The 27,940-nt window shown below is 43.1% G+C and overlaps 1 protein-coding gene across 3 annotated transcripts in view; it reads left to right on the forward strand.

Annotated features, from left to right (window-relative positions):
- Nucleotides 1–27,940, forward strand: part of kiaa0232 (KIAA0232 ortholog) — a 60,191-nt gene that overhangs the window by 15,517 nt on the left and 16,734 nt on the right. For all 3 annotated transcript variants that reach the window (XM_042338863.1, XM_042338869.1, XM_042338866.1), the window contains exons 2-4: nt 2,786–3,287; nt 7,151–7,291; nt 27,589–27,658. In XM_042338863.1, coding sequence (XP_042194797.1) covers nt 3,057–3,287; nt 7,151–7,291; nt 27,589–27,658 — 442 coding nt within the window. In that variant the 5' untranslated portion in view covers nt 2,786–3,056. The remainder of the gene's footprint in view (nt 1–2,785; nt 3,288–7,150; nt 7,292–27,588; nt 27,659–27,940) is intronic.

The following is a 27,940-nucleotide window of genomic DNA, read 5'->3' on the forward strand; positions in this document are numbered from 1 at the left end:
AAGGCGTGGACCAGGGTTTCAGCAGCGTGAGGGGTGAGGTAGTGCCGTAGTCTGGCGATGTTCCGGAGGTGATGGAAGGCGGTGCCAGTTGTGGTGCGGATGTGAGGGAGAAAGGACAGCTCAGGGTCGAACAAAACGCCGAGGTTCCTGACTGGCTTTGAGAGGTGGAGAGTGCAGCCTTGGATGCTGATGGTGTCAGCGCCTGAGGTGCGGAGGCGCTGACGTGAGCCAATCAGGAGGGCCTCGGTTTTTCGCACGTTGAGCTGAAGAAAGTTGTCTCTCGTCCAGGACTCGATGTCGGACAGGCAGCTGTCAGGACATCGGTGGTCGTGGAGTTGAGAGTAGAGGAGGAAAGGTAGAGTTGGGTGTCATCCGCATACATGTGGAAGTTAACCCATGTCTGCGGATGATGTCACCGAGGGGGAGCATATAGAGGGTGAAGAGGAGGGGACCAAGGACAGAGCCCTGAGGGACACCACATGAGACAGTGCGGGGGTGGAGGAGAAGCCATTCGTCGAGACGAAATGAAGACGGTGAGAAAGGTACGACCTAAACCATTCAAGGACAGTGCCTTGAAGGTTGAGGTGGGAGGACAAGCGGTGGAGTAGGATAGCGTGGTCGACCGTATCGAATGCTGCCGATAGGTCGAGGAGGACGAGGAGACAGAGGGAGCCCTGGTCACAGATGGTCAGGATATCATTGGTGACCTTGACCAGGGCAGTTTCTGTGCTATGGGCAGCACGGAAACCTGACTGAAGGGGTTCGAAAAGAGAATGGGTGGAAAGGAAAGAGCGCAGTTGGGAGGCGACAACTCTTTCCAAGACCTTGGAGAGAAAGGGGAGGTTGGAGACGGCTCAAAGCTCTACACAGGACGGCTCTAACCTTCACAGGTTTGTGAGACATTGGTTGTCATGTTTGCCCACAAAATACACAAGTGATGTGACTCTTGTATTTTGTGGGAAAACATGACAACCAATTTGCGCACAGCAGTGTCCCACAAACAACCTATAGTTGGTGACCAATTTTATTTGGTATCTGTTGGCCAAGACAACGGCCAGGATGAACTCTCTTTTCAAATAGTGCCATTGGAATTCTTAATGTCCACCTGGACAGACAGGAAGGAACTCGCTTTAACGTCTCATCCAAAAGACAGCACTTTAATTGAGAGCTTAATAATGATTCAAATATTTTGTCAATGCTTTTATAGTAGTTAATTCTATCCTGAGCTGCCTTGTTTCAGAAGTGCATGAGTATAAAATTCAATCATATGTTGATTTATAATAATTTATAATAATCCCTGCATTTGATATAGCACCTTATCATGTCGCTGAGATGTCGCTGAGGAGGGCCATTCACGGCCTTGCTCCCTCCTACCTCTCCGACCTACTGTCCCCCTACCTACCTGCCCGTACCCTCCGTTCCTCTGGCTCCGGTCTGATCCACATCCCCCGCCCGAACCGCCCTACCATTGGTGGCCGGGCCTTCAGCCTCTCAGCCCCGAGGCTCTGGAACTCCATCCCCCAGTGCCTTCGCCGCCTCCTCCCTTTCCTCCTTCAAGGCCGGTCTCAAGACCTTTCTCTTTAACCGTGCCTTCAGCTCCCCTTTCGACTCTCTACCCCCTACTCGCTCCCTCCCTTCCCTCCCCTCACCCTGACCATTTCCCCCTGCTCGGGTCCTGACCCAACTGTACAGCGCCTTGGGACGTCCTCCCGACGTGAAGGGCGCTCTATAAATGGAATCTTGTTGTTGTTGTCTCAAAGCGCTTCACTGTAAAATGGATTGATTGTGTACTTTGTGGGCGAAAAACGGCAGCAGGTCCCACAAACAGCCATGGAATGAGTGACCAATTTTATTTGAGAGATTCGTTGGTCAGGACAGTGGGGAGAAACACCCTTCTCTTTTCTAACAGTTCCACGGGATCTTCAACTGTAATCCAGGAAATGCAATGTATGTAGGGATTTAGCAGCAAAATAACACACTTCTGTTCCTAGACTTGTGGATAGTGTGTCAGGTTGCAAAGAAAGGCAAATTTGCCTCATGCCTCAAATGCCTTCTTTGCCATTCTCCCCATCTCCACCATACACAGGACCCAGCTGATCCAAAACTCCGCCGCGGCATACTTAACCGCACTAAACTCCGTACCCCCATCAAACCAGTTCCACTCGCTCCCTATCACCAAATGGATCGATTTCAAGATCCTCACACTTGTTTTCAAATCCCTTCATGCACCTCCCTGCCTCTTTGACCTGCTTATACCCACAACCTGCTGCCTCCACTCGACTAGCTCCGGCCTTCTGCATGTCCCTCATGCCATGCCGTCCCTTCCACCACTGGTGGCCGTGCTTTCAGCCACTACACCCCAAAACTCTGGAACACTCTTCCTCTATCCCTCCGCCTTGCCCCTTCCTTCCCCATCTTCAGGTTGTGTCTGAAGACCTTCCCATTCGACCATGCCTACGGTCACCTCCACCTACCCCTGGCTCTGCGTCATGCTCCACTACTGTCAAGGCTCTGGGATGCTGCCCTACATGAGGGATGCAATGTAAATGCAAATTGTTGCTGTTGTTGGCTGTTTGTGAGACATTGCTACATGCAAATTAGGTGCGGTGTTAATCTACAAATCCTATGAAGCACTTTGAAACGTCTTCCTGGTGTGAAGGATGCTTAATCAAATGGAACTATTATTATTATTTAATCATTTTATCTATGTGAGTGGTTTCGAATTTTGGTGTATTCAACCTCATTATTGAAAATAACACATACAAACCCTAATTGTATTTTTCAGGCTCTTCCACAAGCTGTCCTCCTACAAGGTCACCATGAAAGGCATCTGAAAGTTGTGCAAACAAGGCGATTGTTTTGCCAGTTGAGACGATTTCCTCCATCTGTCATGCCAGCCGAATGAAATTTCCATCTATTGACTATTTCAGCCAATATAAATGCTGGTCCAAGCGGTTGATCTTCTATTACAACTGGAGTCAGATAACCTCCAGATAATAGTTCAATACCAGTTGGAAAAATGCTGCGAGATTTAAGAATGCCCGCTACTTAGCTTCATGCATCCAACTTGTGCAGTTGTTGTGGAAGGCCCACCATCTGAGGGATCCCCAAGCTCTTACCAAGGCCCCACATCTGCTCCTGAAATGTCTCTCCTTCATGCTTTAGGTCCGGTGCAGACCTGGCTAGGACAAGAGTTGGAGAAATGTGGGATTGATGCCATGATCTACACTCGATATGTCCTAAGTCTTCTGCTTCATGACAGTTATGACTACGACTTACAGGAACAGGTATGCAAAAATCATTTTGTCTATGCATACATGTTAAATCTTAAATTACAATTTTTATTTATGTTGGGATCGAAGAACATATCATGACTCACAACTGTAGTAATTATAAAGGAATCATGGGGTTCCAACCTCATAACAGCAGTTTTGGCAAGAGTTGATGTAGTCAAGTCTGGATGTGATGATGGTTTCTGTGGCCCAAGGGGAAAGGTAGTGGCAGATGCGAGCAATGTTGCGGAGGTGGGGGAAAGCTAAACAGGTCAAGGTGGGGTTTAAAGGACAGTTGAGAGTCAAAACAAGAAACCTGTTTTGCACTAGCTTTGTGAAGTGTGCATCCATGTAAATTGATGCTGTCAGCACCAGAGGTGAGAAGGCACTGATAGGAGCCAAGCAAGAGAACCTCTGTCTTGTTAAAATTCAAATACTGAAAGCTAACTCTCATCCAGGACTTAATGTCTGACAGTTAATCAATCAAAACAGCAATAGTCCTGGAATCGAGGGTGGAGACAGAGAGAGAGTTGGGTGTCGTCTGCATACATGTGGGAGTTAACCCCATGCCTGCAGATGACATTGCTGAGCGGGAGCATGTAGATATTAAAGAGGAGAGGATAGAATCCCGAGGAATGCCGTACATGTACAAGAATAGTGCAGTCACAGTACCACATACAATGTGATCAAAGTGACACCAAACATAGTGGAAAATACTTTAGTCCATGTGTCACTACCTTTGTTTGCATTCATATGCTTGAAATAGCTTTCCTGCTTCATCTGAGTCTACTTTCACAATGCACGGGCTGAGCAACTTTCAATTCAAATTACTCTATAAGTCAGTGCCGCTTAGTAATGTATTAAGAATCCCAGTCCCAGTATTTTCCTTGAGGACCATTTTCTGAAGTGATGGGACTTAGTGCCTCTCGTAGTGAGCTGATTTGAAATGACACCCTGGGTTGTTGTCATGTAGAAATTGGGCATTCTTTGTTGCTCCACGCCCAAATAACGCCCCCCCCCCCCCGAACAGGAATAGGTAGTAGATGAGAAATTGGAGTAAATTTGCAAAGGAAATGTGTTGTTGCAGCTATAAAACTTAAGCTAATGCCCCGTTGCTGCCTTTGGTTGTAGTGCTGAAAGATCATTTCTCTTCACACACACCTCTGGACTCAGTAATTCAAATAGCTTCATAGAATAATAATAATAATCCTTGCATTTGATATAATAATAATAATTATTATTCTAGACATCTCAAAGCACTTCACCGAATAGATTGTAAAATGAATTGACTGTATATTTGTGGGCGAAATGCGACAGCCAATTGCACACAGCAGTGTCCCACAAACAGTCGTGGATTGAAGTGGCCAATTTATTCTTGTTTTTTTTCTTGAGGGATTATTATCAGGCGTGTGGAGTAAGGAAACTTGCCCATGGTTTCGCCCTGCTGGGAATCGAATCCAGGTCTCTTGCTTGCAAAGCGAGTGCTCTAACCACTGAGCTACAGGACTCCACAGTACTGCTGTGACAGTACTGCTGCTGAGTACTTTGCAGAGTGCAGCCCATCTGTACAAGTGGTGCAATTATTGTCTCTCTATCACCCAACAGTTCCCCCAAGTTTATTAAAACCCTGTAATTAGAAAATGATTGTCACAAATTGTCACTAAGTACAACTGTGCATGAGTTTGTGGAAGTAGTTTTTATTCTGTTACTGTAAATGTTTGGGATTTGCACCTCATTATGAATTCTTCTTCATCATACATCCTTTTCACACAAATGGAGACTTTGGTACTGGTTAATGTTTTACAATAAATGCTTTGAAGATTTAAACAGTGAATGTAAGATGTTTTTTTCAATGTGAAGCGTTTCACAGCAGCACTTCCAACTTATTTTCAACCAACATCCACAGAAGAATACTGTCATGAGTAACAATTGTGTAGATTCAATTAGACTTATGTTTAATTGTTCACCTTAATGTTTATTTTATACTGAAAGTATTGGACCTAAATCGTTGTGAAAAATTAAATGTAAATCTAATTTAAGATATACAGTCCAAAGCAATCTGCTAGATTCCTGCTGCTGAATCAGTGTTGAGGTGGTTTTACCCGGGCATTGATTCACACTGTTAGAGAGTGAATATAAGTATAAATTGATTCAGCCTGCACTCAAAATTTGTCTCTTAAAAGTTCTTAAAATAGAAAGAAATAGTTGCTTATGGTAAAGACTGGGTAGTTGTGCCTCTACAGAGATTCTCAATTGGCAAGAATGATTTGGAGCAGCAAAAATAAATCACCTTTTCCCCCTCAAAATCTCTACTGCTGGTAGCAAAGTCTTATAAACTAGCGTAAATATCTAAATATTGTAGTAGAACGATTAGCGTTTTCCTACAGATGCTGTTTTTGAAACGTTTCCAAATGGTAGCTTTGAGTGCAACCTCCTGCTTTTTTTTATAGATTTTTCAAGAAACTTGGAAGATTTACATAATTTCTATTTGTGTGTGATTAAAATTCAACACTTAACTCTGTGTAATTGTAATGTATTCTGCAGTGGTACCAATCGGTTTACATTACGGTATGACTACTATACCTTGATAATTGTGATTTAATGTGGTAATTCGACAACAGGTCAAAATACCTTAAAGCTGTTTACTTGAATAAAGCATTTATACTTTTCCCGATTAAAGATGGCCAGTTTAAGACTCTTTTTACTCTTATCTGTTTGAACAGAGAGCATAGAGATGTAAGGGTTGAAGTCCATAGATCATTAAAATCTAGTTTGCAATTATAGAAAGTATTCAATAAGGCAAATGAGATTTATCCATGTTACTTTGAACGTTAGAGCAATGTTTTAGTCAGATCGACCAATCTCAATTGGCTTGTTTTGCTAGCTTTCAGCCTGGCTATTGAACATAAGCAAGGATATCCATCCCAAGAGGAAGAATTTAACTACATTTGTGGATTAAACTCTCCTTGAAACTGCAAGGAGGATAATAATAAGAGGTTCAAGGCTCAAACTACCCCTACTGTTTCTTTTTAAAAGGAATTATCACATCTGATCCTCTGAGATTATGGTCGTGTACGCAACCTGGGCGTCAGGTTTGCTCCCCAATTATCCTTCCTCCCCCACATCCGGTCCCTCTCCAGCACCACTTTCTTCCATCTCCGACATATTGCCATCTCCGCCAATCATCGGCGGCCGTGCCTTCAGCCACAATGCCCCAAGGCTCTGGAACCCCCTTCCTCACTCTCTTCGTCTCGCCACCTCTCTTCCTTTTTCTCCGGTCTCGGCTGAAGACCTTTCTTTTCGACCGCGCCTTTGGTCACCTTCCTCCCCCTCCCCCTGGCTCGGCGCTGGGATCCATTGCTATGAAGCGCTCTGAGACGCCGTCCGGCGTGGAGGGGGCTATATAAATCCAAGTTGTTGTTGTAACATTTTCAAATATCAATTTTACCTATATTGTATTGTCATGTAAAACATCATCTGCATCTTAAAATGGCAACATCACCTTAATCTTTAAGCATTCAATTAGTTCTCTTATGGTTTTGAATTTGAGGGACACCCTTGATTCAGTAAGAAAATGCAGGACATTTTAGAAGCAGGTAAAAGTATTTTTGACCCAATAAACTTGTTCTCTATCTCATCTTCCCATTTGTGCGATGTTCCTTCATCACTTCATTCTCCAGAAACACATCCAGTTGTGTCCTGAACCCATTTATATTGCGTGCTTTCGATGGCCTTCCCTGATATCTTATCGATTCAGTATATTGTTCATGCCCAACAAACCATTAATTCTGTCCAAATTTAGTGGGGGTTTTTTTGCACTTTAAACATGGCATGGTGGTTTCTCTGTGTACTAATTACATCACTCTTCTGTCAATCAGGAAAATGACATCTTGGGCTGGGAGAAAGGAACCAGCAAGAAATGGGGAAAAGGAAAGAAGAAGTGCTCAGATCTGAGTCTTGAGGAAATGAAGAAACAGGCTGCTGTTCAGTGTCTGCGTTCTGCCTCTGATGAATTTAAGGTGTGTAGCTATACTTTGATTCATGATTTGCAAATTCCTTGAAGGCATGATGTACTACTTCTGGGATCATGCCAGAAACGCTGAAGTCAGCATTGTGACATGTCTAAGGAAACCAGAATTTGTTTCTGAAAACAAAAACAGAGATTGCTGGGAACACTCAGCAGGTCAGGCAGCATCTATGGAGAAAGGAAAGTGAGTCAACGTTTCAGGTCCTCGACTCTTCATCAGAACTGGGGCAGGTTAAGAGGGAGAGGCTTTTAAGGGCTAACAGAAAGTGGGGAGGCAGGGCAAGGAAGACAGGAGAAAATGGGGTAGAGGACAGCGGATGATGGGTTAAAAAGGTGTTAATGATGTAAAACAAGGAGGGATTGCAACAAAGCAGGGGAATAGAGGTGTTAATACTTTCCTCTACCCCATTTTCTTCTTTATCTTCCTTGCCCTGCCTCTCCCTCCCAACATGCGCAGTTCTGACGAAGGGTTGTGGACCTTAAGGTATGACTCGATTTCCTTTCTCCATAGATGCTGCCTGACCTGCTGAGTGTTCCCAGCGACTTCTCTTTCTATTTTCAGATTTCCAGCATCCACAGTATTTTGCATTTTGCAGAATTTGTTTCTGTTTTATTTTGTATTTTCACTTTGCCTTAAGAACGAAACCAAATTGTTGGTTTATTCCTGACATTTTGTTTAGCACCATTCACATCAGAAGAACATCTCAAAGTGCTTCACAGAATATATTTTAAAGTGTAGTGACTTTTTGTGGGTAAATCCTGGAGCATGTATATATTATGCACAATTACTACAAAAACAACAATTTGCTGTGCATTATATACAGCCCTTTGTGTCTGGAGGACATCTCAAAGCACTTCACACAGCTAACTGGCACCTTGAGCTGAGGGGTGGTGAGGAAGTTGGGGAGGAAAGTGGCTGAAAGGTTGATCAAAAAGGCAGGGAGGGAGGGGCAAAGTAGAAGGACTTGCCCACCATTGGTGTGGCAGATTGGGAGGGGACCTGAAGCAGGCTGGTGCTTGGTGATGTAAAATTATATTTGCAATTAAGGCTTTTAATTAATCTTTATATATTGTTAAAAATGTTTTAGAATGTAATCCTACCTATAATCCTTTATGGTATGACCACCTAATCTCATGAAGCATGATGGAATTGTGTTTGCCAGAAGCAACTAGTTTAGGGTTCCTGAAAGGATTGTGTTAAAGATATCTTGGCTGGTCCCGGTTGAGGTCAGTTTCTGATAACATTCTCCTTTCTCAAGGCTGAGAAACTCAGGCTGCAGAAAAGCTCCCTAAAGATGTCTGTCTCTCTCTTTCCCAATCAGTTATTTTCTCTGAGATGCTACCCTGCGTGAGGGGCACTATACAAAATGCAAGTTGTTGTTGTTTTCTCATGGGAAAATAGTCTGCTCAAGGCCATTAAAGATGGAGGGGGCTGCAGCTCAATTTTTTCAGAGGAAAAACTAGAGACAAAGGCGGGGATGCTTGTGAATCAGATGATGGAAGGGGAGGTGGAGTTAAAAAACACATTTAAAAAAAGATGCAACTTTGAAAGGGTCGAAGCCGGCATACAGGGTCAGCGTGCTTCCTAGTGGAATCGGGTAATAGCGAGTTTACTGTATCTGGTCTCAGTCTGAAGAATAAGTTAGGTTAGCCTATTCGACATGCTGCCTATTCGTATTAATTACTTTAATAAACTGTTGGACTATTACATAACCGATTGGTTGTCTCCTCCTGAATCTTTATCTCTTACAAATTTGAATCTTACAGTGAGCAGAGGTAGCGGTCAGGTGGTAGTGTGGAGTGAAGGCGTGGAAAGATTTAAAAGTGAGGACAATGTTCTTGAATTTGATTTGCTGGGAGCTGGGCAACCAGTGGAGCTGAGCAAGGATGGGGTAATGAGCTTGTGGAGCTGGTGCAGGATAAAACATGGGGTGTAGAGTATGGATGCTACAGCAGTAGTCTTAAAATCTTACTGATAACAAATTTACCCTCTATTTTGTTCATGTCGAAATTTTGCATTTTACATTTTAGTAAACCATTGGTGTAGCAGTATTTGTCCTAAAGCCAAAGGTCTATTTGGAGTCTTCCCTCCTTTGTATGTTTCCTCCAGTAGTGCGTGCAGGCATCTGTTTTTGTGTTTTGGATTTCATTTACATCCTGCACAGCAGTATGATGTTGATAAAGCTACATTTTCATGTAATTGTGCATCTGTTGGTATGCCACTTTTTCACCCCCTTCTCTCTGGCCCTAATAGTTTAAATGCTGGCCCGCAGCATCAGTTAACCTCCCAGATTGGATATTCCTGAAGGAATATCTTGTACCAATTATTTCTTGCCTAATGTCAGACAAATTTGAACCCCTTGCTCCTGCACCAACTTGCCAACCACACATTTAGCTCTCTAATCTTCCCATCTCTGTATTGATGAGCACATGGCTCAGGTAGCAATCCCGAGATTACGACCCTTGAGTAATCTGCTCCTAACTCCCGGAACTCCTTTTGCAGAATCTGCAGCCTTCTGCTTCCTATGTCACTGGTTCCAGTGTAAACCATGACATCTGGATGTTCTCTCTCTAATAGTCCTGTATTACCACAGTATTCCTGTCCTTTACTCACTTTTGCAATCATTTGCTCTATGGTGCCCTGGCTTTTACCATGGTCGTGCTTCCTGAACCGCTCTCTTTGCCATGGGTTTTCAATGCTGCATACCTTTGTGATAATTTATTTCCTGTGCTACTTTCTGTCTACTCTTCCAACCACAGTGGGCAATCACCCACTTCCCTTCCTCACCGACTTTTCTGTCTGGAGTGATCACCTCTTGGAATGTGAGGTCCAGCAACTCCCTCCACCTCCTGTATGTTATGGAGTGCCTTCAACTGCCCCTCAAGCTCAGCAACTTTGAGCTTGAGTTCAACCAGTCAGAGACACTTCTCACAAGTGTGTCACCCCAAATCCTTCACCCCTTCCTTCCCCCACTGCATACAAAGATCCTTGGAAGTTCCAACTTCTGCAGGTTCCACACAGCACAGGCACCAGTTCTTCCCCACTCCCACACTCATCTCTCCTCTAACAGTTGATAAGAAAAGATCAAGAAGCAGCAACGACACTAAAGAAACAAAAAACGTGAATAAATAAACTGAAGTGGTTCCCCTGTGCGGCAAAACCCACTGACCTTGCCCTCTCTCATTCCTGTTCTCCCACTGGCCTTGCCCTTTCTCAGTCCTTCTCTCCCATTGGCCTTGCCCTCTCTCAGGCCTGCTCTCCCGCTGGCCTTGCTCCCTTGCTGGCACCGATGCACAGCAATATCCCCAAAACAGCCATGAAGTGAATGACTAATTTTATTTGGAGGAATGTAGCCAGCATACTGCGAGAAATTCCTTTCTCTTTTCGAATAGTGCCATGAAATGTTTAAAGTCCATCTGAACAGGCTGACTGGACTTTGGTTTAACATCTAATCAGAAGGCAGCATATCTGACAATGTTACCCAGAACTGCACTGGAATGTCAGACTAGACTAGGAATTCAAAGTCCTCAGTTCAAAGTGGAGCTTGAGACAAGCTAGGGCTCTTCAGCCTTGAGAGAAGACAACCCAGACGGAACCTCATAGAGATGAATAAAATGAAAATGGGATTGAAAAAGTGTGTATATATATATATAATAATGCTTGCATTTGATATGGCGCCTTATCGCGTCTTGGAGGCATCTCAAAGCGCTTCACAGAATATACTGTAAAGTGAATTGACTGTATATTTTGTGGGCGAAACGCAGAAGCCAATTGCGCACAGCAGTGTCCAATAAACAGTCGTGGATTGAATGACCAAATTATTATTATCTTTTTCGAGGGATTATTATCCCCGGAAAAGCGATCCGCCAATCGACTAACAACCGGGTACCTCACCAACCTATTGTCCCTTCTTCTCTGTGGGGACATCTCAACTGAACAGCCTGGCAGAAAAGAGAAAAAGGATTCTCTGAGGAACCCTAAGCACAATGCACAGATGGTTAACAGCTGGAAGGGTTAGCAGACAGGGTGGTTGCACCCAGGACATCTGACCCATTTAAGAAATAGCTCAATGGTGCAATGGGAAGATGGTAAGATGGGTATTCTGGAAGGATAAGACCAAATGGGCTAAAGGTTCTTCTTCATTCATCTCTCTCTTGTGATCACCATTCTACAAGTGCCCAAATTGTACCAATTGTATTTGAAATACCTGAAACCATAAATAATCATGAACAGCAGGATGTATGGACAATGAAGTAATACTGTGAGTCAAAATTCAGCCCAGGTTTTGGCATCTACTGTGCCATTGCTGCAAACTTCAGAATGCTCCAACTAAACCTTAGTAAGCAGAGTCACCCAGATAAATAAATAAAGTAAACCCAGATCGATACTTTAGAATTCACCAAGACAATAGACAAAAGATTTAGAGTTGAAAAGGGCAATTTCGGGACAGATACAAGTAGTTTTCCTTTACTCAGAGGGAAATTAATGACTGAAACTGGTTGCCAGGACAAACTAGTCAGCCTGACCCATTGGCAGGATTTGAAGTGTAGGCAACATTCACTGGGGGCAAGGTTTCTTCCCATTCAGCTCAGTAAACCTACAAAGCCCTAACATGTAGGATGATTCCACTTGGACAAGCAGTGGGAAGCTTGCCAGACAGTGGTTTCAATGATAATCTATGGAGTTAATTCAACTTGTGATTGAAAAAAGAAAATTAAATCAGGTAACAGTGTTGGCTGTTTTTTATTTTTCAATTTCTGCTTTTATACCTTAAGCAAAAGTCGCACATTGACTAAAATTGTTATTTATATTTTATTTCTGTTGGAAAGCTCAACCCTTTTTTTCTCATTCTCCTTCCTGAGGAAAAGAACCTAGAGACTTGATGTTGTACAACTGCTTTATTTATTGCAAAGCTGCAAATATTTAATGTGCATTCAAAGTGGTTCAACTTGGAATGTTGCTAAAAATAAAGACTGTCACAGGTTCACAGATACATTATCAGTCTGGATATCACCTCTGCCCTTAAATTTACATGATTTTGTATCCTTGTATAATTAATAGAATTAATTAAGAGAATTGGGTTGTCTGTAGTTGAAAGGTAAGGTTATAAAACAAATCTACTGAAACAAAAATCTGCTCAATGTTCATTACCACGGCAATATCTCATACAGTTCCTCTCTTATATAGATTCAGTGCAAGTATTTCTCTTTAAATGTTTTAAATGCATTTCAATTTGGGATTTGAAATGAATGACTAAGTATTATCAAACCTAATTTGGAAGGCTTTTTGTTTACAAGTTGTATTGGGGTATGATGGAAAACCGGTGGACTGAATGACTGGGGTTTGTCATCGAGCAAAGGAGATCCATTTTAAAGAATTAAACTATAGCTTTGTTTTCACACAACTATCCTCACTTTAACTACTGTCTATGTATCCATTTATGTCACAGTTTCAGCTTCTGTTTAAGCCACTATATTGTTTTGTAGTCCTTTGGAGAGTTTAAGAATGTCTGAATTGTAAGCAATTCTGCCTGTTCAGGTGGAAGTTAAAGATTTAAAAAGAGAAGGGAGTTTCTCCCGGTGTCCCGGCCAACAACCCCACAAATACAATTGGTCACTTATCCCCATGGCTGTTTGCGGCTGCCATATTGGCCTGCAAAGCACACAGTCACTACTTTACAAGTATCCTGTGAAGCACTTTGAGACGTCCACCTGACGTTAAAGATGCTGTGCCAAATGCAAGCATTATTATCAAAATGGTTTGTCTACTTCCACTTGTTTTCATAGTAGTGACTGGATTGTCTATTAAAATTATGTTAACATCTCAGTAATGTAAAACTGCAACTTCCCAATATCCGTTTCAGAAACTTCTTAAAATGAATCTTCACTTTCTTGCTTCTTTTACCTCCTGATGGTTCAAAGCAAACCATAATCTCAACCTATTCCATAATTCACTTTATAGTATATTCTGTGAAGCGCTTTGAGATGTCTCGAAGACATGATAAGATGCGATATCAAATGCAAGGATTATTATTATAATCGTAGCTGATTAACTGTTCACAAAAAAAACTTTTTTTCCATCTAAATGTTTTCCCCTTTTCTATTGGTAGTTATTCTCACTTTGTTTATAGCATCATTTCAGTCAGTTGGACACTCGGATTTCTAAGCTATCTTGTAAAATGCTCTGAACCATAAAACACATAGAAACATAGAAGTTTTCAGCACAGAGAGAGGCCAATCTGTCCATTGTGTCAGTGCCACTTGGGTTTGCTGGACGCCCCCTGCCCTCTCCGCCACCATCGGTGGCCGAGCCTTGGGTTTCTACGTTCCTAATCTCTGTAACTCCCTCTAACCCTCTGTCTCGTCTTCTCTCTCACTGCCTTCAAATCCTGCCTTAAAATGTATCTGTTCGACCACAGCTATGGCCTCCTCCTTCTTACTTGGTGTCCGACCCTATCGCTATAGAGCTCTACAAGCCTTTACTGTACGTGAAGGGCTTTGTATAAATGAAAGCTGTTTATTCCTTATTTATTCCCCTTCAGAATCTTTTAATATGTTTATATGTCCTTGTAGTCTCCTTCAATCCAATGGAAAAGCCTCAATATGGTGATTAACTGGGGTCATATATGCTTGTTCAGATGGATGTTAGAGAACCCATAGCATTGCAATAGAGGGACATTTGTCTGCATTGGGCTCTGATGCAAAGGGGATGCAGAGTTACAAATCTGGCTGAAACATTCTGTAGTGTGGATTGGTGCAGAAGTGTACATGCATACAAGTGGTTGCTAAGAATGTGATCTAGTTGTGCAGCTTCACATTTGCTTACAAGAGGATTTTCTTCTGATGGTGTGAATGTCAGTCTTGCAAAGGTATCTATTATGCCGTACTTTAATAGGATTAGCGTCAGAAAGAGATAAAGAGAGAGATAAAGAATAGCTGGCACAGTGGTACTACAGTGACAATAATTAACTCTTGATGGAATAATTATTTAGTTAGCACTCAAGCTAATTTGTATTTTGCATAATGTCCAATTATGGGCATATTTTATCCACAGTAAGACAAGTAGTTCAGCTATTGGCTCTACTTGACTGCATTCGAAATGGGAAAGAAGTTTTCTCCCTTATGTTGGTCAACAATCATTAAGATATATTAGTTGTTCACTTAATGGCTGTTTATGGGATATTGTTGTACAAAATTGGCTGCCTACAAAAACAGTTACTACACTTGACAGAAATTCCCTGTGAAGAGTTTTGAGACATTTTCACTTTTTAAGGCGCTGTGTCAAATGCAGGGATTATTATTGGCTCCAATATTTTGAAAACATTTAAGTATAAGCAGGTGTATTTTGGTTTGAAGTATAGTTATAAATTTACTTTGAGGTATTGGATTTTACTGACTCATGTCAAATGATATTCTTATCAATGTTCTAACAAAGTGGTGGAATTAAGTGTATATTTTGATTTAATATGAAATAAAATTGTTAGTTAATTACTCAATGTTTGGAACTTCTATTTCCCGTGAAGCACACTGCTTTCAGTTGGTTCACGTGCCTGGACAGCTGATCACTGCACAACAGCTGCTTAATCCATTAATCTGACATTTTGCATGCCAGAAAAACTGAGATGCCATACTTAAGCAGCAGTATCAACCAACTACAAAAGTACGTGGAGTNAAAAACTAAGATACAACATACACGACTGTACTAATATTATATCTGGATATAATGCATGGATTAAGGATAAATGCATACAAGATAGTTTATTATACATCTTGACCACTGTTTCATTTTTAAGTAGGTAAATCGAAACCAAATATCTTACTTCAGTAAAGAATGTTCTCATATAGCGAACACAGTTTCTAGGCCCATGGTGTTTAAGGCCCTTAATAGATAAATTGTTCATCTAAGTGGAATACCTAACATATGTGGAAGCACCAGTTTCTTGACAGCTGCTCTGTAATACCTATTGTTCATGAATTTTAAGTAATCGATCCATTTACAAAGCTGTGATAATCAAACATTTATACAATCATACAGAAGACCATCCTTTGTCTGTGCTGCTGCAAGCTCCTCCACTAGAACTATACTATGCTAATCCCATTCCTTTTCTGAGTTAAGAAAATATAATAGTAATAATCCTTGCATTTGATATAGCGCCTATCACGTCTTTGAGATGTCTCGAAGCGCTTCACAGAATATATTGTAAAGTGAATTGATTGTTTTGTGGGCAAAATGTGGCAGCCAATATAACTAGATTAGATTCACATGCTGTGCCATGAGGACTCATTGAATATTTATATAGCAACTACAACTTTGGTGCGTTGGATAGGGTAACACGGAACAGATCTACACCATTAATTCTCAAGCACTTCAACAAGCACGATATACTTTTTTGGACTTTTGTTTTCCCAATTTGAAATTCACCCTTGTTTTGTTGATTATCCATAGTCGGGTTGAATTTGACATAGATTGAATTTGACATATTTAATCAAGACAACCGCAGATATTTGGTTCAGTGGAGTCACAGATTCATTTAAATTTTCCCTAATTAGTTTAACTGACACTTTTTAACCAAACGTTTGTGAGGGATTGAAAGATGTTGCCGATGCAGAAAGTAATAGTATGATCTAATTCTCCCTTGGTGAATTGCCAGTTCTATCTTGGTGGATAAGCCTACATATTTGATGGGTGATGTATATGCAGGCAATACTTAATAACTGCGGTAACGTTTGTTCCTAATGTTTGAACGTTGTAACTATTTAGCATAACAGAATACTATCCAATACCTACCAGTATTCCTGTCAATATTGAAATGATAGCCATTAGTCATTATTCCTTAACTTTTATTATACAATACAATACAAAATTACATTTGTATAGCGTCTTTCATGTCGGGAGGACGTCTCAAGGCGCTGGACAGTCAGGATAGGGATGTACAAATGGGAGTACAATAGATGAGAGAAGAGTTTAATTTTATAGATTTGGATCATTCCTCCTAAAAATAGTAGTAGTAATTCTAGGATTTGATAATAATGGCTTCAGCCATTCCTTACTCCCTCGCATACCCTTCTATTCCTCTCTCCCTTCTGTGTATATGTGGCTTTTTCTTGAATGCATCTACACTATTTGATTTACGACCACTTCAGGTAGCGATTTCCACAATTCACCACCCTTTGCATTAAATCATTCCTACTAAATTTTCATTTAGATTCTCAAGTTGCTATCATATATTTGCATCCCCTAGTTTCGGACTCCCCGCCCCAGTGGACAGCCTATTTAGGTTAATGTTTTTGAATCCTTTTATAATTTTAAATACTTTTTTTAGGTCCCCCTTAAATATCTCCTCGCAAAAACAGGTCTAATAATAATAATAATAATCCTTGCATTTGTTATAGCGCTTTTCAAATCTTCTCAATGTCTCAAAGCGCTTTACAGATCTAGTCTATCCTGATAGCAGTAACCTGCCATCCCTGGTATCATCCTCGTAAATCTACGCTGTGCTCTTTCTATCGTTGCTACATCCGTCTTGTAGAGTGGAGACCAGAATTGGACACAATACACCAAATCTGGTCTACCCACTCCTTCAAGTTGTCTTCTTGAATATACTCATCATATATGACAGAATTATCAGTGCTTCTGATAGGGCAAAGCTTTACTGTACAATAACAACTTGCATTCATGGGGTAGCATCTCGGAGTACTTAATAAATAGTCACAAATTGGACACTATTCCAAATCTGGTCTAACCACATTTTCTATAAGTTCACTTCCTCAGTTTTATCCATCTGGATATAGAGCCCAACAACAAGGTTACATTTGTATAGCGCCTTTCACATCGGGAGGATGTCTCAAGGCGCTGGACAGAGTACAGCATTTCAGACCTGAGCTGGAGTCAGGGGAGGGGAAGGGAGGGGAGGGGAAGGGGGGTGACCGATGGCATGGTCGAAGAGGAGGGTCTTGAGACGGGACTTTAAGGAGGGGGCGAGGCGGAGTGATTAGAGGATGGAATTCTAGAGGTTGGGGGCAGAGTGGCTGAAGGCTCTCCCCCCACTGGTGGGGCGGGTGGGTCGGGGGACGTGGAGCAGGCCAGAGTCGGCTGACTGGAGGGAATGGGCAGGTCGTTAGGGGGTTAGGAGGTCGCAGAGGTTAGGTGGGACGAAGCCATGTATGTGAGGACCAGGATCTTGAACTGGATCCTCTGAAGGATAGGGATAGATAAGAGAGAGAGAAAGAGGAGAGCGAGAGAAAGGGGCAAGCCCAAGGCCCCATTAGCCTCTTGTATACCCATGCAGGTACTTTTAGAAATTTGTGGTTCTGAATCCCCAGATATATTTGCTCCTCTACTATAGGCAGCTTCTTTATTTTACTTGCCAAAATGAATTACTTTGCATTTTTGTACAAACTTAATTTGCCATCTGTCATACCATTATAATTAGCTCCCCCCCAACCACCACTCAGTCAAGGACCTTGGTCCTTGTTTTCTCTATCTCCTTTTCTCTAATGAATTTGAACCTAATATTATAGTTACTGCCGCAGAGGTGCTCCCCCACATTTAAATCCCAGGCCTAATCTGGCTCTTTGCCCAGAACTATGTCAAGCAACCCTTCTCGATGGAGTTTCTACATGTTGGGAAAGGAAAGAGGTCCGCATCCATTGCNAAAAAATACCATCCCCTTCCTGCCTCCTACTCCTCTCTGCCAATCTATCTGGGATACTTTTTTATATTAGTTTATCACTAACCAGATAGATTTTATCTCTACCTCATTATTATATTTCTCATTTCCAGTGTGATGTTTCAAAGTGCTTCAGAGTCGTCTCTATACTGCAGTGACAGTAGGTGAACATAGCAGCATGGCAGGCAATTTGGCCGACAAACAGGCATGATGTGAACGACAGTTTTATTTTATTTGAGGGATTGTTGCCGGGAGACTCGGAGAAACTCCCTTATCTTTTCAATTAGTTCCATGGGATTTTTAACATCCACTCGAATAGGTAGATGGGACCTTTGCTTCATGCAAAGCATGCATCTCCACCAGCACTGCACTAGAATTTCTGCCTCGATTATGAGCGCAAAGTATTGACTTTGGACATACAATTGCATTAGAAGTAAAACAATCCAAAAACATTCCATGTTTTGTGATGCTTATTTTTTTACCAATATGTATTTTGGGTGCAATCTCGTACAGACTACGTTACATTCTACAAAACTTTATAATACTCGTATATCATGTTTGCAATAAATATAACTGAAGATTTAAGTCAAACCTGCCTATGTTCTACCACTTGTTCTTCTTGAATATACTTATTGTGTGCAACAGATTTATTAGTGTTTCTGGGCAAAGGTTTACTTACAACAACAGCAAAATTAAATTTGTAAAGCGCCTTTCATATCAGGAGGACATCCCAAGGCGCTGGACAGACAGAGTTATGGACCTGAGCCGGGGGTCGGGGTCGGGGAGGGCTGGAGGACGGGGGGGGGGAAGCAGGGAGATCGAAAGCACGGTCTAAGAGGAGGGCCTTGAGATGGGTCTTGAAGGTGTCAAGGGAGAGGACGAGGCGGAGGGATTAGGGGATGGAGTTCCAGAGGGTGGGGGCAGAGTGGCAGAAGGCCTGCCCGCCAACATTAGATAAGTCAGATACATGCAATACTCAGTACATAAAAGCAGATTTCTGCTGTGTTTGTCCAAATAATTCTGTAATTCAGTGTTGGTGGAACTCTTGTCAGCAACAAGATGTTTAATTTTTCAGTGATTTCAACCCTTTATAAGAAAATAGTTTTTATTTGAAATTGTCAATCATATACTTATTGGGAGGCATTTAGGTCCTTTAAGAAATCAATGTCTGACAGGCAAAACATCAGTGTGATGTTACAAACTACTTCAGAGTCTTCTCTATACAGTAGTGACTGTATTTGTATGTGAATATGGCAGGCAATTTGTCCCACTAACAGCCATTAAGTGAATGCAATATTAAGTACATAGAAGTAGATTTCTACTGTACTCGCCCAGAGTACAGCTGAAATCTGCAGAAGCCCAGAGTACAGCTGAAATCTGCAGAAGCCATTTACTGTCTAAACTAAAATTTTAAGGTAACAATGGATTAAAGTTGTAAAATATAATAAACGTTACAAAAAATTGGCACTTTACTAGACTTTGGAAATAAAAAATTAGCGTATTAGCATTTTGAACAAGCTACAAGGCTTCATCTAGTGCTATCAAGAAGTAGAATATCTGGTCCTTTGAGGCTTGGCATTCTGCACTGTGGGCTATTTTTGAAACAACTGGTTGCACTGGTTTGCTGTGAGTCAGTATGCAGCTTGTCAGCTGATAGTGTTATTGTAATGATGTAAAAGGAACTGCGGTGCCTATATTACACCATTTATTTTATCTGCTTAAACATGATGGTAAGGTGTTTTGAATTTCCCTATCTTTCTCTTACTCTAGTAATCTTTTTATTTTTCTGTTCATTAATTCAATTGAATATTGTGTGTGTTTTTAACCATTCCTACACTTGTGAAGTTAACAAAATGCTGGCTTGAAGTTCAAGACCTTCAAAGTCAGCACCCTGTAAGTATTCACAGTGAGGTTGCAAAGGATAGACGTTATTCAGCTTGCTTAATCAGTGTGTCAAAATAGAAACCAAAAGGGACTATTTGATATTTTTTGGCATGTTTGTGTTGAGTGGGAACAAAATATTTCTATGGATTATAAACACATGCTTATGAAATACTGGAGAAGTGGCCTGTCCCAGAGCAGGCAATAGGGAATAGGGTTTACAGGGCAATGCAGGTTTGCAGAAGTGAGAGGTTGGCAGCAAGTGTAACTATACCTATTGAATGCATGTCTGTCTTCTGTTTGTCTCCACATGTCTATTTATCCTTTTTACCCCTTTCTTCTGAGTGTACCCCTGTCTCTGTGCCTTGTGGAGGGTTTCTTGAAATTTCCAGGATTGTATTTTTTTTCTAGTGGGCCTATGTCCTTACAAAATGACTCAATTGAAGGGTCTTAAGGTTTGATCCAACTTTTGTTGCCTCAAAAGGAAGAAATATGAAAACTGGTCGATAACTTATAATAAAATTGAATGCTATGTCTCCAGTTAGAACTCTTTTTTATGTATACAGGAGGAAAAATTACCAGGTATATTAGTTTCCATTTTTTTTTGCCATTGGAATGTTTGAAATTTATGGTTTCAAATCTGCTGTGGGTGATCTCTGATTGTCTGCTGTTTACTACAACAACAACCACAACACCAAAACAACAACTTGGATTTATATAGCGCCCTCCACACCGGATGGCGTCTCAGAGCGCTTCACAGTAACTGATCCTGGGGCCGAGCCAGAGGGAGGGGGGGAGAAGGTGACCAAAGGCCCGGTCAAAAAGAAAGGTCTTCAGCCGAGACCTGAAAATAGGAAAAGAGGGGGCGAGGCAAAGGGAGTGAGGAAGGGAGTCCCAGAGCCTTGGGGCATAGTGGCTGAAAGCGCAGCCGTCGATGGTGGAGCTGAGGATTCGGGAGACAAGGAGGAGGCCAGACCCGGTGGAGGGAAGGCAACGGGCACTGTTGTGAGGAGAGAGGAGGTCAGAGAGGTGGGGGGGTTATCGGGGAGCAGAGTTTGGTGCAGGTAAGAATGCAGGCGGCAGAGTTTTGGATGACTTGGATTTTGTGAATGGTAGTGGAGGGGAAACCTGCGAGGAGGGCATTTGATTAGTACAGCCGAGAGGTGACAAAGGCATGGATCAGGGTTTCAGCGGCTTTGGAGTGAGATATTGGCGGAGATGGACGATGCGTCAGAGGTGGAAGAAAGCGGTGCTGGTGAGGGACCGGATGTGGGGGAGGAAGGATAATTGGGGGTTGAACCTGACGCCTAGGTTGCATACGGGTTCGGAGTGTTTTAGGGGGAAGTCGGGCAGGTGGAGGAGGTGAGAACAACAACAAACAATAACAAATTATATTTATAGAGTGTCTTTCATGTTGGGAGGGGTGGGGTAGGGGTGAGGGAAGGCAGAGATGTGGCAGGGAGACCAAAGGCACGGTCGAAAAGAAGGGTCTTTAGACCGGCCTTGAAGAAGGCAAGGGAGGAAGCGAAGCAAAGGGACTGTGGGATGGAGTTCCAGAGTGAGGAGGCAGAGAGGCTGAAAGCCCGGCCACCGATGGTAAGGCAGGTCGGGCAGGAGACATGGAGCAGGCCCGATGAGCGCAGGGATCGAGCAGGTTGGTAGGGAGCCAGCAGGCCAGAGAGGTAGGAGGGGGCAAGGCCATGGATGGCCTTAAAGGTGAGGACAAGGATCTTGAACTCGATCCTCTGAGGGATGGGGAGCCAATACAGTCGGGCGAGGGTGGGAGTGATGGAGTCGCGGAGCCTGCTGCGCGAGAGTACTCAAGCTGCAGAGTTTTGGATGATCTGCAGCTTGTGAAGGGAAGAGTTGGGAAGGGCGATGAGGAGAGAGTTCCCGTAATTAAGCCTTGAGGTGACGAATGCGTGGGTGAGGTTTTTGGCAGCCTGAGGGGTGAGGCAGTGGCGGAGTCTGGCAATGTTGCGGAGGTGGTGGTAAACAGTGCCAGTCATAGCACGGATGTGGGGAAGAAAGGACAGTTCAGGGTCAAACAAGACACCCAGGTTCCTGACTGGCTTAGTGAGGTTGAGTGTGCAGCCATGGAGGCTGATGCTGCCAGCAACTGAGGTGCGGAGGCGCTGGCGCGAGGCAATCAGGAGGGCCTTGGTCTTGCTGACTTTGAGTTGGAGAAAGTTGGTCCTCGTCCAGGACTTGATGTCAGTCAGGACCTCAGTAGTCCTGGAGTTCAGGATGGAGGCAGAGAGTAGGGTGTTATCCTCATGCATGTGGAAATTTATCCCATGTGTGTGGATGACGTCACCAAGGGGGAGCATGTAAAGTGTGAAGAGGAGGGGACCGAGGACAGAGCCCTGAGGAGCACCGCACGAGACAGTGCGGGGCTGGAGGAAAAAAACGTTTGCCACGACGAAGTGGAGGCGGTGTGAAAGGTAGGACCTGAACCAGTCAAGGACAGAACCTTGAAGGTGGAGGAGGATTGAGTGGTCCACGGTGTCAAAGGCAGCGGCAAGGACGAGGAGGTAGAGGGAGCCCTGGTCACACATGGTCAGGATGTCGTTTGTGACCTTGACCAGAGCAGTTTCCGTGCTGTGGGCAGCAAGGAAACCCGATTGGAGGGGTTCATGGAGGGAGTGAGAGGAGAAGAAAGAGCGAAGAACCATGTGTTTTTTGACGTTGACGAGAGCCAAAGAGTATGGCTTCCGTCTTGTCAACATTTAGCTGAAGGAAATTCACGCTCATCCAGCTCCTGAGATCAGATAGGCAGGCTGATAGAATATCAGGGGACTGGGGGTCGCAATGTGAGGTGGAAAAATAGAGTTGGGTGTACCCCGTGTCTGTGGATGCATCCCCAAGAGGGAGCATGTAGATCAGGAAGAGGAGGGGGCCAAGGATGGATCCTTGGGGTACCCGCAGGTAACCGGGTGAGAGCGGGAGGAGAAGCCGTTTGTGCAGATGTACTGCTGGCGGTTTGTGAGGTAGGACTCGAACCAGGCAAGTGCGGACCCACTGAGGTGGATGGCGGAGGAAAGGCGATGGAGGAGGATGGCATGATCAACTGTCTCGAAAGCGGCGGAGAAGTCCAGGAGGACAAGGAGGAAGAGGGAGCCCTGTTCATCGATAGAGAGGATGTCGTTTGAGACTTTCACAAGCGCAGTCTCTGTACTGTGGGCAGAGCGGAAACCGGATTAGAGGGATTTGAAGAGGGAGTGGGAGGAGAGGTATTTGCAGAATTGATTGGCAACAACGCGTTCTAGGACTTTGCCGAGGAAGGGTAAGTTTGAAACAGGGTGGTAGTGGCTGGGGTTTGAGGGATCTAGGGAAGGTTTTTTGAGGAGGAGGGTGATGACAGCAGTTTTGAAGGGGGCAGGGACTGATCTGGAGGAGAGGGACTGGTTGATGACATCATTTACCTTGGGCGCTGACAGCTATTCCAACTATGGATGCACTCTACATCTCATGTAGCCAATACGGAACCTAGGCGTCCTGTTTGACCCTCAACTGTCTTTCATACTCTACATCCGTGCCATGACCCGCTCTGCTTTCCCCCACCTCCGCAACATCACTATCTGTGACCAGGGCTCCCTCTGCCTCCTTCTCCTCCTGGACCTCTCTGCCGCTTTCGAGACAGTCGATCACGCCATCCTCCTCCACCGCCTTTCCTCCGTCATCCACCTCAGTGGGACCGCACTCACCTGGTTCTAGTCCTACCTCACGAACCGCCAGCAGTACACCACCTCCCCACCATTGTCTCACACCACAGCCTCCGAGACCCTCATACACACATTCATAACATCCAGGCTCAAGTATGCAAACTCCCTGCTTGTCCGCCTTTCCAACTCCTCCCTCCATAGGCTGCAGATCATCCAGAACTCTGCAGCCCGTATCCTCTCCTGCACCAGATTCCACAAGCCTATCACCACCAACCTCGCCCAACTCCACCGGCTTCCCATTACACAGAGGATACAGTTCAAGATCCTGGTCCTCACTTCAAAGCCCTCCATGGCCTTGCTCCCCCCTACCTCTGCGATCCCCTAACTCCCTACCAACCTGCCTGCTCCCTCTGCTCAAAACGTCGTGGACAAAAGTGAACAATTGTTATATTTTTTGAAGGAATTATTATCCCCAGAAACGCAATCGACTAAAAAAACAAGTTTCTACTCACTGCTAGGTAAACAGAGGATGTGGAATAAGGAAACTTGCCCAATATTTGTCCCTCTGGGAATCAAACCCAGATCTCTCGCTTGCAAAATGAGTGCTCTGCGATAAATGAGTGCACTGAGATACAGGACTGATTTCAATTCTATTGCCCCACTAGCATCATGTTAGGATTGGGATCAGTAGAAGCATAGCTCGGCCTCAGACCTTTCTGGTCTGCATGACAGAGTACCACAAACATGGTACGGATACCCACTGAATCATCAGGAGACGGGTGTCTACTTTTGTTTTAAATTGTATTAGAAATCTACTAAAACAATGAGGAGATTAGGGATGAATTGCCGCGGTTCAGAGTGACATGATCATAAGTTCAGTCCTTGTTTCAATCAATTCCTATTCTAAGCTATACCAAGTTGGGGGTGGGTTCCAGGAAAGAAAATATCTGAGAGGCTGCTTTGTAAATAGTAAATTAATTATATTATTCAAGTCATTGCTTTTTGGATCTTGCTCAGTTTTTTGGTTGCCTACAATATATGTCAATTTACATAGACAATCTGCCAGAGAGAGCATGATGGACGAAAAGTATATGAATTAATTCATTATTTTTTGAATATTTTGTAAATTGAGAATTTGTCCAAAAAGTCTAGAGTTTGAATGAAGTTAGTTTGTTCAGAGTTCCAGGTGCAGTTCCTTTCATCATCAACACTCGCCATAGTGTCCCATGCCTCACTTACAGCATGGGTAACCCACTTAAAGGGAGCTCAGGCATAAGAGTATGGGATCCTTACTTAACCAACTTGGTGCAGTTGAACTTTATTATCTGAGTAAGTGGCAAACCTGTATTCCACATTATCAATACTCTTTTGCCGAACACAGTGCTTGGTGGTATTGGTCCATGGATATCGCAATCTCAAACAAAGCAACAGGCGACATCAGTGGAACCTGAATTCAGTTATAAGAATACGTTTCCTCTTAGAGGATACAATTGTGATGATTTATTTGGGTTTAGGGCCATTTGGAGATGTTCTATAATGTGGCCACAGTCTACTAGAATTCTGTTTCTGTTTTTAAAATCTTGGGAGTAGTATAGAGCTTCAAGTCGTAGAAGCTCATATCACATATTAAGGTAAAAGAAATTACAATTTTCATAATTTATTGACTTGGAAGGTCTTTATTTGGACATTCTATCCTCTAGAGACCAGATCTTTATAAGCAAATCATACATAAATATGCATTTTTCTTAGTAATAGCTGTTATACCCTAGATGTTTTTGTCCCTTTTAGGTAATAATAATCCTTGTATTTGATATCTAGTGCCTTTTACCTAAGGAAGACTTCTCAAAGTGCTTTGCAAGACGTACTGCAAAGAAACACTGATCACAGTAGCCAATTTGGCACAGCAATGACACACAAAACAGCCCTGAAGTGGACTAATTTTATCTAGAGGATTGTCGGCCAGGACAAAGAGAGAAATTCCTTTTTCTTTTTTTGATTCATGCAATGGGATCTTTCTTGTCCACCTGAACAGATGGACAAGACCTCAGTTTAACATGTCATGGGAAGGATGGCATTTCTGAGAATGTAGCAGTGTGTCTAGACTGTGAGTTCAAAATCTGGACTTGGGGTTTGAACCCAGAACCTTCTAACTTTGGTAGTTGAGTTCCTGAACACGGTTTGTCTACAGGACTCCAGGGCACTGCTGAGGACGACGCAGCAAACTTGTCTCATCAGCAGTACTTGGAAGGACAGACTAGTCAACCTTAGCAGCCAAAGCCCTAATGGAGGGTGGTTCTAGCTGGATAACCAGCATGATAGCTTGCCAGACAGTGCTTTCAACAACAACAACAACAAAATTACATTTATAGAGCGTTTTTCATGTCAGGAGGACGTCCCAAAGCGCTGAACAGTTAGGTGTCGGGGCCCGAGCATGGGGGAGGGGTGGTGTAGGCGTGAGGGAGGGCAGAGAGGTGGGAGGGCGACCAAAAGCACAATCAAAGAGAAGAGCTATGTGTTTTTAGCTGAACAGACTCACAGCAGTACCCCAGTGCACATTCTGGGGGTCCTCAAGCCTTGGTTCTTGCCAACCTGCACCCTAATACTCCCTGGAATTAGGTAAGCAGAATGCAACCCTCCAAGGAGAGAGTATGTATTCCATTCTAATAAATGTCTCTGGGATTTCCACGTGTAGGTGGAATGCTTGAAGCTCTTCAGTGTGATTTGAATACTCAAGCATCATGATGGGTTTCCGCATGTGTCAGACACGTAGCTGACCAGAAAAAAAACCTCAAGAGGCAAGAGTTCTACCAACTGAATCAGGCTAACAGTATGATGCTGTTTTTTTCAAATTGTGGAGCTCAATCCCACAGTCCCTTCACCTCACCCCCTCCCTTGTCTCCTTCAAGGTCCGTTTCAAGACCTTCCTGTTTGACTCCGTCTTTGGTTACCCTCCTACTCCCATCGTCCCTGCACTCCACTCCTCTTGATCCCAACTCCCAGCTCAGTTGCAAATCCGTGACTGTCCAGTGCCTTGGGACATCCTCCCGATGTGAAAAGCACTATGCAAATGTAACTTTGTTGTTGTGAATGTTGAAATTCCTAACTTCATTCAACACAAAATCTGCAGAAAATAATGTCATCATTCTTCAAATAAAAGTTCTGTGGTGCTGTGGTACTATCAGAGAAGTGTTGAATTGAAAATGAGCTCTTGACTTGATGAGAATAATAATAATAATAATAATCCTTGCATTTGATATAGCACCTTATGTCATCAAGATATGTCAGAGCGCTTCACAGGATATACTGTGTATTTTGTGAACGATAGCATCTAGTGAGAATGTTTTGTGAAAAAAAACACTCAGCTCTATTGCCTTAAACTTTACGGCATATGGAAAGTTTTCATTGAGCTACAATTAAGTAGTATATCTTTTATATCAAATAAATACTGCCAGTTGCAAAGTGGCTACCTCAGTGCTTGCTATAAAAAATGAGTTGTGTGTGGCTGTTCATTAAAAAATTCAGTCTGCAGTAGATCAGGTGAATAAAAGGGTGGTCAAACTGGTGGGCCGGGTTTGGCCCAGGGGATGATGTTATCCTGCCTCCAAACCATTTCCAACTTCATTGTCTGAACAACAACAACAAAATTACATTTGTAAAGCTCCTTTCACATTGGGTGTACATCCCAAGTAGCTGAACAGTCAGGGATCCGGACCCGAGTGTGGGGGGCAAGGTTGGAATGAGGGAGGGCAGATGGGGTAGGCGGGCAGCTGAAGTCACGGTCAAAAAGGAGGGTCTTGAGTCGTCCCTTGAAGGCAAATACAAGTGACGGGCCCCGAGGCAATCAGGAGACGGTCACCAGAGGCTCGGGCTCTGCCTGGCAAGGACTGGCCAATCAGGATAAAATATTGCTCATGTGGCCCGCGGATGTTTCTCAAATCCGGCACCCGACCCTCAGCAGTCAAAAGGTTGGACCGCCCTGCCTGAGTGGATTATTATACTATTGTAGCATACAGTTCGCAGTCGATTATTATACTATTGTAACACTTACAGTGCATTTTCTCTTTCTCTTACAGAGTTCTGGGATTGAAACCTTGGTTGAGGAGCTTTGCTCCAAATTGAAAGACCTGCAGAATAAACAAAAGGGTATGTTTATTTCAAGTGCAAAGCAAATTTATCACTAAGTTGTTTTCAATTGAACATGACTGTTGTAAGACTGAATCTAGTTACTTGTTTGTAAGAAGGGTTGCTTAGCAGCCTAACTTTTGGCAATTATCGGATCCTTCTAATTCTATTAACAAGAATCATTCAAGGGACGGAGTTCATTTCTGTTAACCGTTGAAGTAGAAAAAAACTAAATTGATTGAAGTATTATTGCCATGCTAGTCACATCTTTAAAAGTATGAATTAAATCTTTTTATAAAAAAA

Source organism: Callorhinchus milii, unplaced genomic scaffold, assembly GCF_018977255.1.
Source record: "Callorhinchus milii isolate IMCB2004 unplaced genomic scaffold, IMCB_Cmil_1.0 Scaffold1, whole genome shotgun sequence".
NCBI classification, from domain to species: Eukaryota; Metazoa; Chordata; class Chondrichthyes; order Chimaeriformes; family Callorhinchidae; genus Callorhinchus; species Callorhinchus milii.